The sequence below is a fragment of the Petaurus breviceps genome, unplaced genomic scaffold (assembly GCF_028583685.1).
Source record: "Petaurus breviceps papuanus isolate PSGF00001 unplaced genomic scaffold, PetGlider_PUasm1.0 181, whole genome shotgun sequence".
In the NCBI taxonomy this organism is placed as follows: domain Eukaryota; kingdom Metazoa; phylum Chordata; class Mammalia; order Diprotodontia; family Petauridae; genus Petaurus; species Petaurus breviceps.
This window is the reverse complement of record NW_027185784.1, coordinates 23,590,326-23,602,603: the sequence shown is the minus strand read 5'-3', so window position 1 is coordinate 23,602,603 and position 12,278 is coordinate 23,590,326. Positions and strand designations below refer to the sequence as shown.

The 12,278-nt window shown below is 37.1% G+C and overlaps 1 protein-coding gene across 7 annotated transcripts in view; it reads left to right on the top strand.

The window, feature by feature from the left end:
* HIPK2 (homeodomain interacting protein kinase 2) overlaps positions 1–12,278 on the top strand; it is a 251,076-nt gene that overhangs the window by 176,074 nt on the left and 62,724 nt on the right. For 4 of the 7 annotated variants that reach the window (XM_069087337.1, XM_069087338.1, XM_069087343.1 and 1 more), the window contains 3 exons: positions 4,620–4,782; positions 10,375–10,594; positions 11,982–12,103. In XM_069087337.1, coding sequence (XP_068943438.1) covers positions 4,620–4,782; positions 10,375–10,594; positions 11,982–12,103 — 505 coding nt within the window. The remainder of the gene's footprint in view (positions 1–4,619; positions 4,783–10,374; positions 10,595–11,981; positions 12,104–12,278) is intronic. The other 3 variants (XM_069087340.1, XM_069087344.1, XM_069087342.1) reach the window with 1 other exon arrangement.

Below are 12,278 nucleotides of genomic sequence, written 5' to 3'. Positions count from 1 at the left end.
ACAAGCAGCCAGGAAGAAACAATTTGAATATTGTGGAAATAAAATCAGGATAACACAGGACCTGTCAGCTTCTACACTGAGGGATCAAAGGGCTTGGAATATGATATTCCCGAGGTCAAAGGAGCTGGGATTAACACCAAGAATCACCTACCCACTGACCATCATGTTTCAGGGGAAAATATGGTCATTCAATGAAATAGAGAACTTTCAAGCATTCTTGATGAAAAAACCAGAGTTGAATAGAAAATTTGACATTCAGATAAAAGAAGCAAGAGAAGCATGAGAAGTTAAACAGGGAAAAGAAATCATAAGGAACTTATCAAAGTTGAACTATTTACATTCCTACATGGAAAAACGATAAATTGTAACTTATGAGATTTTTCTCAGTATGAGAATAAAGGAAATATAAATATATATGTGTATGTATACATACATATTATATGTCTATAGAGGGTATATGGGCATATGAATACATATGTGAGTGTGTGTATATATGTCTACAGGTATACATAGACAGAGGACACAGGACCAGTTGAATAGGAAGGGATGATACCTAAAAGATGAAATTGAGAAGTGAGAGAGGAATATAATGAAAGGAGATTGGGAGAGACAGAATGGGGCAAATTATCCCATATAGAAGAGGCAAGGGAAAATTGTTTCAATGGAGGGGAAGAACAGGAAGGCAAAAGGGAATGGGTCAACCTTACTCTCACTGAATTTGGCTTAGGGAGAAAATGACATACACACTAAATAGGCTATCTCACCCTACAGGAGAGTAGGGAGGAAAGGGATGAGACCGGGGATGATGGAGGGGAGGGCAGGCTGAGGGGGAGGGAAGTTGGAAGCACACACTTCTGAAAAGGGACAGGGTCAAAGTAAAGAATAGAACAAGTTGGCAGCAGGATAGGATGGAGGGAAATATAGTCAATCTTTTACAATATATCCACTATGGAAATGTTTTGCATAGCTACACATGTACAACCTATATTGAATTGCTTATCTTCCCAATAAAGGTGGGTGATAAGGGAGGAAGGGAAAGAATCTGGAATCCAAAGTTCTAAAATCAAATGTTAAAAAAATATATATACATATTATTTTTTTTACATGCAACTGAGAAATAAGATATACAGATATTGGGGTATAGAGATCCATCTTGCCCTACTAGAAAGTTGGAGGGGGATGGGGGAAGACATAGGAGAGAGCAGACTGGGGGAGGGGGCATACAGTGGGATCACTGTTTTGGGGTGGTAGGTAGAGGAAAGATGGGGAGAAAAGTTGTAACTCAAAATCTTGGGGCAATGAATGATGTAAACTAAAAATTTATTTAAATAAATAAAACAAGATGCTTTGGGAGCTGCTTATGTAAATAACCTGTCCTATAAACCTAGATGTTTCTAAGCATGTTAAATCATAAGGATTTGATCGCTTCTTTCAACATGAATTTAAAGATTTTAGAGCATCTGAATAGGAATCATATATATGTAGCACTGCAGTATAAATTCTATACCTATAAACAGGAATGTAAAGAGGAAATGAGTCTTAAGAACTGCCAAGCAGTTTCCATGAATGATTAACACAAGTAGAAATACTTAAACTAAAGTCAAGATGACTTCGATGGTTATAAAGGAATAATTTCTTAATTGTCATGGTGATAAAATGCTGGGATGAGTTATTAGAAAAGTTTGTCATGTCTCCATGTCAAGAGAATTTCAAGAAACCATGTGTCCTGATGATTTATACATTCACCTGCCTGAAGATCCCATGACCACAAAGTCCCTTTCAGCTCTAAGGTTCTACGAAGAAGCTAGTATACCATCGGTATTAGTTATGAACTTGAGAAAACTCCCTTAACCTCCCTGGGGTCTTAGTCTCTTCACCTGTAAAATGAAGGGATTGGATAGGTGATGTCTTAAGTTCCCTTTCCACCTCAAAACTTTGTGATCCTTATTAGAGATTGCCAGTATCACTACAATACAGAGAACATGAAAAAATAGCAGATTTTTAATTAGGATGACAACAAGGAGGCAGATTCTGGAAATTTCTAGGTACTTAGAAGAGTTTGGTGTACTTTCCTTTTCTTTACATATACCAGTAGCCATCATTCTTATCAATCAGTAAGCCTATTATGTGCCAGGGACTGCACTGGATGTAAGAGATGCAACTACAAAGAATGAAACATTCTTTACTCTCAAGGACCTTCTAGTCTATCAGGGAAGAAAACCCAACAGAGAATACACATAATTATAAAGTAGGAGGATGGGGAATCAGGAAAGGCTTCACAAAGAAGGTAGCACTTACATTTCTATTTGTCAAAAATGAGGAGTGTGAATGCAGGCATTGGGGGAAGGTCATTTCTGAAGTAGAGAAATGGAAGATAGAGTACTGTGTGTGAGGAAGAGAAAAAAGTCAATTTGGCTGCATCATGGAGTTAAAGAAGGAAAGGAATGTTTAAGACTGGAAAGATAGGTTGAGACTAGGCTGTGAAAGACTTTAAAAGCCAAACAGGGGAGTATGTATTTTATTCTATAAATGATAGGGACATAGGAGTTTACTGAGTAAACTAGTATTTCAATCAGTGTTCCAAACTTATGGAAAATCACTTTGGCAGCTGTGTAGAAAACGGATTGGAATGAGTAGATACACCAATTTTGATAACTGTTTGGATATATGGGGCAAGGTAGAGTGAAGAGTTGAGGATAATGCTGAAGTAATAAACCTGAGACTACAAAGACAGTGGTGCCTTCAACAGGTAAAAGGAATTTTGAAAGAGAAATGGGTTTGAGAAGCAATGAGAATGAATGATCGTCATTGACTTCAAAAGGTCTACAGAACCTATCATTTGAAATGTTCAATAGTAATGTGCAACTGAAGCTTAAAGGATAGCCAGAGAGAAATAGGTATAGAGATGATAATTAAAACGATGGAAGATGATTAACTCAGCAAGAGAGAATACAGGGAGAAAAAAGAAAGACTTTTAGAACATAGCCTTGGGTACACTTACAGTTAGGGGGTGTAATACTGATAATCAGCCAGCAAAAGAGACTGAGAAGAATAAAATAAACAAGAGGGGAATCAGGAAACAGTAGTGTCACAAAAATCCAAAGAGAATAGAATTTCCAAGAAGAGAAGTGATCAACAGCATCAAATGAAACATAGAGGTCAAGAAGGATAAGCACTAAGAAAACCAACAGATTTGGCCATTCAAGATCAGTGGTCATTTTGGAGAGAACAGTTTGTTGAAATATGAGGTCAAATTGCTGAGTTACGAGGAGCCAAACTGTCAAGAGGGAAAAGTAAGACAATGTCAAGGCAATGAATATAAACAGCATTTTGTAAAAAAAAATTTAACTGAGAAAGAAAGGAAGGAGAGATAGACAACAGTAACTTGAGAGTAAAGTCTAGTGAAGGTTTAAGGATAGAGTGACTTGGGTTTGGTCGAAGGCTAAAGGAGAGGAACCATGATTGTTGAAGTTGAAGAGAGATGATTGAAGGGGAAATGTACTAAAGAGGACAGGAAAGGGTGAGAAAAAGGGCTTGTGGGAAGAGGTTGGTTTGGGCAAAGAAAAAGACCACCTCATTATCAGAGCCTAGGGAAAAGGAGCCAGAGTAAAGGAGGATGTCAAGTGCTTTTGAGGACTGAAGAGAGAGCTCATGAATAATGGTCTCAGTTTCCTCAATAAAGACACAAAGTCCTCAGCGCAGACATGATTAGGGCTTCTCTCTTTTTTATTTTTAACTTATAAAAGGAATGGAGAGAAAAAAGGAGGAGAAAAGTTAAAAATAGATGTTTATGCATAAAGAAGCAAATGTCTGACAGGTGTGTGTGCAGTACCTGAGGGGAAATGAAGGATGTAGGAAAGGAGAGATGTTGGGTCAAGGAGTTCCCTAGACCAGTCCTCCACATGATAGTTGCCTTGAGACCTCTTGCTTCTCTGGAGTGAGAGTGAAAGACAGAGAATGGCCACAGGAACATAGTGGAAGTCATGGCTAACTGTCCATTTGTATGAAAGTGTTGACAAATCAGGGAGTTTTTATAATGTGCTCCTCACTATGGGGTATACAAAAGAAGATAATGTGGTTTCTGCTCTTAAGGGACTTAAAAGGGTTGAAAATGGATAATAGGAATGTGGGCTAGAGTAGGGAGTCAACCTGGAGTTGGTGAACTTTTATTTTTATTTCAAGAGTTGTATTTTTTCCTTCATAATCCTATATACTTTATTTATCACTTAAAAACATTCAGACTGCCAAAAATTATCCATGACACAAAAAAGGTTAAGAACCTTTGGGCTAGAGTATTGTTAAAAATATACAGAAAGAATATAAGATTTTAATTAGATCCACTTATCAGCTTGTATGTGATACATATTTCCTTTACCTCTGAGGGTAGGAAAAAATTTTTTCCTTTATCTAAAGGATTTTAACTATTACTAATACATAGCCTTTGCTTAGAGGGAGAAGTAGGAAATTTTGACTCGAAGTTAAAATTCTGTAGTTGATTGCATTGAGTTCTCTTTAACACTTTCTTTTTCTCTCTCTACCTCCCTCCTACCCATCTCATCTCCTTTTGCCCCAATTATTTTGTCTACCTTCATCATTTCCTCTCCCTTCTTGATGAAAAGTGTCAAGTCTTGCTTCCAGAACATGGAGATTTGCAAGCGCCGGGTGAATATGTACGATACAGTGAATCAGAGTAAAACACCTTTCATCACCCATGTGGCCCCCAGCACATCTACCAACCTAACCATGACCTTTAACAACCAGCTGAACACTGTCCACAACCAGGTAAGGCAAGAGCCAGGGGTGGGAGGGAGATGAAGAACATGCCAGAATGATATTAGCTGCAATATAACATAAAAGGACCTTTGCTCTATGTACTTTGTAGAATATTCTGGGGATCAGGCATCATCTTCCACTGAACTTGTTTCAGGTCCAGAATTCAGCACAACTGAATATGAAACTAGAAAGGTAAATAGATAAATGAATAGGTATGATTTAATAGAGTTTTGCTTCTGAACCATATTTTCTCTGAGGAGCTAACTCCCTTTTGTGTTGGACATTGGTAGTCCAGAGTAAGTTTTCTTATTTTAAATGAGCCACATGGTAGGCATTTCATAGGTAGGCATTTCTCTCTTCCAATGTGGGACTGATGGCAGGGAATTGCTAGCTTTTATCTTTGACATTTATTAAGCACTTAATACTAAAATCTGTTACTCCTCATACTCTAGAAATCAAGTAGTCCAATTCCTTCCTTTTATATAAGGGTAAACTGGGATATGGGTAGTTTAAATAACAAGCTCAAAGTCACATGATTGATTAATGGCACACCTAAAACTGTAACTCTCAACTCTTCACCAAACTAAAGTTTAATGACCTGTAATAATTGGTAGTCTTTGTATACTGAAGAATTTAAAAGTACTTTTCATGTCCTGTACTGAAAAAATTGAGTGTGGGAGAAGGGGACTCTGAAAGAAGGAAAAAAAAAAAAAGGCATTATACCTAAGGATGGGGGAAAACTAGAAGCTGAGATGACTGAGAGATATGAAAGATATTAAGGGAAGGATGTACATTTAGATATCTTTTATTCTGCTTTTTTTCTGATTCAACTCAGTCACAATTCCTGCTGTCCCAATGAGTCACATAAATATATACTTTGTCTTCTCCAAAAGACAAATATATATTTCATTATCAGGCATTTATTGAATGCCTCTGTTCAAGGCATTGTGCTAATAAGTACACGGAGAGGTAGAAGATAGGTGCTCCTCTCAAGAAACTTGCAGTCTATAAAAAGACAAGCCTTCCATATAAAAAAAGATCACTAAAAATAGAGCATTCACTAAGTATCAAATATGTGTAATACATTAATGCTATAGTACTTCAAAAAAGGGAGAAATCACTTTAAGCTTGATCAGAGAAGGCTTCATAGACATTAGCTACACTTTAAAAAAAAAAGATAGAACCTAAATATATGCAGAGGAATGGGGAGAATTTAGCAGTGTTAGAGAAGTATAAATATGCCAGCCATGTTTGGAAACTAAAAATAAATTAGTGTGGATGGAACGAAAGTCTCTCAAGTCAACAGTTACTTGTTAAGTACTTACTATGTGCCAAGCACATACTGAGTACTGAGGGTAAAAAGACCAAAGAGAAGCAGTTCCTGAGCTCAGAGAGTGTATGTTCTAATCGGAGACAATATGTACAAATAAGATAAATGTATACAAGAGTTTTGAGAGTGAGTGCACTAGCAGGCGGGAGAAGGGAAAGGGAGAGAACCAGCAAATGCTTAACAAAGATGGTGGACCTTGAGCAATCTCAAAGAAAACCATAAACTTTATATTTCCTGGGGTTTTTTCATCTGTGTTCTCTTTTGCAACATGACTAATATGGAAATGTTTTGCATGATTGCACATCAATATCAAAGTGCTTGCCTTCTCAAAAGGGAGGAGGGAGCAGGAAGGGAGGGAATTTGGAACTCAAAAATTATAAAAAGTAAATGTTAAAAATTGTTTTTACATGTGAGAAAAACATAAAAACATTCTTTAAAAAACTAAAATGGAGGGGCAAAAACTTGTTGATTATCCCTCCCTTTCTAAACAATTGTAGCAGTCTCCAAAGTAGTTCCTGGGTGGTGTCTGAATAGACACTAATAAGCTTGAACAAATTTTTTTAAATGCAAAACCAAAACAAATAAAAAATAAAGTAAACCATGGATTCCAAGGGATGGAGATGAGGAAGGAATCCATTCTAAGCAGGAGGGAAAGTTGGTGCAAAGGTAAAGATAGGAAATGGAGTGCTGCATGCACAAAACATTGAGTAGGTCTGTAGAGCTGGTCACAGAATTTGAGGAGAACAATGTGTAAGAAGCCTGGAAAGATACAAGGGGCCCAAGTTGTGAAGAAATTTAAATGTCAGGGGACTTTATAGTATATTTGATATTTTATTTTAGACATAATAGGGAGCCACTGGGTTTGGTTTGGTTTTATTGGGGGGGGCGTGGCTGTTGCAATAGTGCAAGTGAGTAGTAATGAGGGTCTAAACTGAGCTGATAGTTGTGGAAGTGGAAAAGAAGAGACTTAGGCTAGAAATGTTGGGTAGAAGTTCTTATAGAGAAGTAATAGTGGAGTAGTTAAATGCCATGCTATGGAGTAGTTCTCTAGGTACTCAGAAGCCATTGGAAATTTTTGAGCAGCTGGAGATATGTTAGATGAACTTGAAAGCTTTATGCAGAAGAGACTAGAGGGAAAAGAGATTATACTCTAAGCATGAGCTAAGGGTCTAGACTAAGGTAGTAGTAATGATAATAGAAAAAAGGATAGATTCAAGAGATATTACAAAGGAAAACTAATGAATTTGGTGTCTGGGTTGTGGAGTGTGAGGAAGGGCAAAGACTAGGACCTCTCTACGGTTTCAAAAGATTGAGAGAATTATGATATCACTGAAAAAAAACTGGGAAATTAAAAAGGAAAGCTGCTTTTGTTTGGATTTTTGAAGAGAGATGATCTCAGATTTAGACATGCAGAGTTGATGGCAGGACATCTAAATAATGGTATCCACCAAGCAGCTAGATAATGCTAAAGAAAATAGTGTGAGGGAATATTTAACTTGTTTCTTTCACCAGTCATTTAATCAATGAATAAAATAGATTTACATACACCTTTTCTAGCTTCTTCCAGACAAAAGAGTAAGTTGTACCTTGGTTTTGGTTTTTAAGTTAGACATGCTGGGCTTAAAAAAACATTGGGTGGTGATTTGCAGATGTGTAATTCACTCTGTAATTCTTTTCGATATTAAGTACAGCATTGCATTTAAAATGTAATTTGATTTACAAACAGCTATTCCTTTATTTCTTTATTGCATCTAATACATGTTCAGCAACTTCTTGAAATTCTGTCTTTTGCCTTCCATTACGCCGTATCACTACATTTTCTTCTCCATAAAGCTCATCTGTTTTAACAGCATCCATGAATCAGTAGTCTGTTTGTACACTACTAATCTCCTCTATTGGCTTCTCATCTGAGCTGTAGTCTCATATCTTTAGCTAGCTGCCTACTGAACATTTCCACTTCAATGTCTTTTTGTCAAAACATGTCTAAAATTGAACTCTTCAAAAGCATCTCCATCTCTGGCCTTAGGACCACCAGCTTCCCAAGCCATTAGGACTCAGAACTTGAGAATCATCTTTGACTCATCCCTTTCCTTCATGTCTTAGACCCAGCAAGTCCTCTTTATTCTCATTTTGAAATCCCTACCCTTTCTCTTCATTCTCATGGCTACTGCCTGCTCCAGGCACTTACTACTGCATGCTTAGACAACATCAGTCTCCTAGCTGAGCACCCCGTCCTCAGTTTACTCTTTACTTCCTGCAGCATGTCTCCTACCAGACTGATCATCCCCATTAAACATTTCTGTCACCATATCGTCTCACTCCTTTTCTCCAAAGGCTAATAACTCCTTGCTACATCAAGCCTCATTTTTTTCCACCTGGACTTCTAGACCTTCCATAATCTGACTCATCCCTTTTATCCGTACTTATTTCCTATAATTCTTCTATTTGAATTCTTGGTTCTAATCTTTCTGGTCTTCTCATTATCTTCTGATTATAATATGTAGCTAGTGGAATATACAATGGTTTTAGAATCACAAGACCTGAATTTGAGTCTTTGCTCCAACATTTTACTCACTAACTATATAACCTTAGGTGAGTCAGTTAATAATTTTTTCCTTTAGTGACTTCATCTGTAAAATAGGGATGATACTTGCATTACTTAACCTTAGAAATTTATTCCGAGGAAAGTAGTTTATAAAATATAAGTTTTTCTTGTGCATTTTTCCTGTGGAAAATGAAATGGAATAGAAAATAGTACAATTAGATGGATTTGGAACTGATTAAATGGTCAATCAAAATTGATGTTAATTGTTGATACTGACTTAGGGAAACTCTAGTTGGATATCCTAAGAATCTGTTTTAACATTTTTATTAATGAATCAAATAAAAGCACAGATTCCAGACTTAGCAAATTTGCTGGGAGAGATAGCTGAAAGTTCCACTGGTCAGTCCACATCTGGGTTATTGAGTTCAGTTCTGGATACCACATTTTAGGAAGGACATTCATCAATGTCCAGAAAAGAACAGTTAGGATAGTAAAGAGCCTTGAATTCGTGCCACATGATGGAACCAAGGATGTTTATTCTAAAGAATATAAGATTTTCCATTTGTGTTAACATAAGGAAAATTTTTAATATTTAGAGCTATCCAGAAATGTAATGAACTGCCTCAAGAGATAGTAAATTCTCCCTATTGGGAATTTTCAAGCAAAGGATGGACAACCAGTTGTCAGGTGTGATACAGAAGGGAGTCTTGTTCAGGTATAAATTGGGTTAAAGAGTCTATAAGTCCCTTCCAACACCTGAAAGTCTGATTCATTATTTCTACTTCTGTAAGTTGCTCTTGGTCTTTTCTCCTAACTAAATTCTAAACATCCTTCAAGTCCCAGCTTAATTCATCTCTGCTTGAAGGACTATCTGATTACTCCAGACTTCACTGATATTCCTCTCTTAATTCTGACAACATGTGGAATCTATAAGACACACGTTTTTGCATGTATTTATGTATTCATTTTTTTTACTAGTTGTTTCACATAATTAGTCTTGTTTTCCCATGTAGATTTTAAGCAGGGACCACTGAGTTCTTTAGCTTCTCCCACAGTATCAAGCACTGTATATATGACAAAATGAATGTGTTGTACATACTTGTTGATTGATACAGTAACACTTCTTTGTAAAATAAGGCACAAAATCTCACAGGCAGTGTTACTGAAGAACAGACATTACTCTGTCTACTCTTTAAATGGAAAAGAAAATATGGGGTGTGAGAAGGGGAGTTGAATTTTATTTCCTTCTGAAGTCTCTCCCTACCAGTTAGATATAATTCTAAATGAAATTTTTTTAAATGAGAGGGAGTGAGGTGAGAATAATTTCAGTGGCCCAGTGAGACATCTTAGTTAAATTCTCTTGACTATTTATTCTCATCTTTGCTGTTCATAAGATTTAGCAGTTGAATACAGTGTCGCTAAGAATTTATTCCTTCCTGTTAAATAAATATAATTTCTCTGCAGAGGCAGTTGGCCCTCTAGCCATCAAGGGAGTATGCGTAATCACAGAAAAGTGCTGTAGGTCCTCAGTTGGCAATAGGTACCTAAGTTTCCTTGAGACCTTTCAACTCTATTTTCCACTCCCCTCTGTCTTTGCTTTGGCTCTTGGTTTTTATTTGTTCTTCTTTGTGTTTATTTATTTGCTTTAGCTTTGTGTCTTCCAACATACCACCTCCCTCATTTTTTATTTTTATTTATTTTTGTTTAATTCCCATCATTCCTTTAGGCCACCAACCTGGCTCCCACCTCCACCAGTGCCACTATTTCCTTAGCCAATCCCGAAGTCTCCATACTAAACTACCAATCTACACTCTACCAGCCCTCAGCGGCATCGATGGCTGCAGTGGCCCAGCGGAGTATGCCCCTGCAGACTGGAACAGCGCAGATTTGTGCCCGGCCTGACCCCTTCCAGCAAGCCCTTATCGTGTGTCCCCCAGGCTTTCAAGGTAAGGAAAGACAGATCCTCATAGAATGGTGGCTATTCTCATACTACACACGTTCTTGTCTGCTAGTCACTTGGAAACCTACAATTTTCTGACATCCAAAATATTCTGCCATAGGCGATTTTGGTGTCATAGAATCTTACTCTTTTCTTTCAAGTTTCTCGAAGGGAAGAGTTTGTGATTATCCTAATGAGAATGTCAGTGTTTTTCCTTGGTGTTTAGGATTGGAGTAATAGCATATCCTTGGCCTTAACTAGATTCTACCTAGTCTAACTCATCATTTCTTTTTTTTTTTTACCAACTTAGAAATAATATCATATTTATGCATAAAAGTAATCTGGCTAGTCAGGCTCACTATTTGAATGTTGCTGCCACTGCTAGATCTGGTTAAGTAAAAAAAAATAATAATCCTGTTTTGTACTATATTATGTTAATGAGTCAATTTCTTGATTCAGTAAGTGTCAGAGGCAGGTCTTGAACCCAAGACTTCCTCATTCAAATGCCTACTCTTCATCCTTCTACACCACACTGCCTCTCCATTAGTGTGGTTTTGCTATGGAAATTTTGTTTCCATATAAATAAAATTTAATTATGAAAATCAATCTATTGGCTAAAAAGATTTTTAAAGCCAAATGGTTTTTGAATTACCTACATTAGTACCAACTCTCACCCCACCCCCATAGGCACAGATGATCAAGAGCTGACTATATATGTCTGTATTTATCCAGAAATTTCAAACATTGAGTCTCTTAACCCTTAGAGGTAAACAATATGACAGCTACTTAGAAGTCAGGAAACAGAAGTCTAGAAGGAGAGCCAGCATTTAAGTTAGTAGAATCCAGGCTATAGGATATTTTTGTCTTTCCTTCCTTGAAGCATACAACATTTTGAAAGGTAGCTAGTTGAAGATCTATTACAGTTTCCCAGACAGCAGTTGACTCTAACCTAAATATGTTTCTTATCTTCATAAAATCCTAAATTATGGTCCCCTGATCTCTGATAACATGAATCTTTGTTTCAAGGTTGACTTCAATATCTTCCATTTAGAGCAAAGTGCCAGGCCTCACATCAGGAAGACTCATCTTCCCAAGTTCAAATCTGGCCTCAGACATTTACTAGCTGTGTGATCCTAGGCAAATCACTTACCTCTGCCTTAGTTCCTCATCTGTAAAATGAGCTGTAGAAGGAAATGGCAAATCACTCCAGTTTCTTTGCCAAGAAAACTCCAAATAGGGTCACAAAGAGTCAGGCATAACTGAAAATGACTGAATGACAATTATGCATGTCTTTGAAAAAAATCCCTTTTTTCAGTTAAAATTGCAGTAAGATTAAGAAGACTGTCTTAACTAATAACTTATTTAAAGGCTTTTTTATTCATTTCCTGGGAAAGGGTTACAAGCCTCCCCTTCAAAGCATGCTGGTTATTCTGTGAGGATGGAGAATGCAGTTCCAATTGTCACTCAGGCTCCAGGAGCTCAGCCTCTCCAGATCCAACCAGGTCTACTTGCACAGGTAATCTTTTTCTTGTCTGTTATAACTCTTTAAGGTCTAGTGGAGTCATGTGACCATCATTGACTTGTTATGTGCCAGTTGTAGAATATCTACACCTAAAACTACAAGACTTATAAGGGGAAAATCTTGATAAAGTAAAATCCTTATACATTAACACTGGTGAAATCCAGTCCTT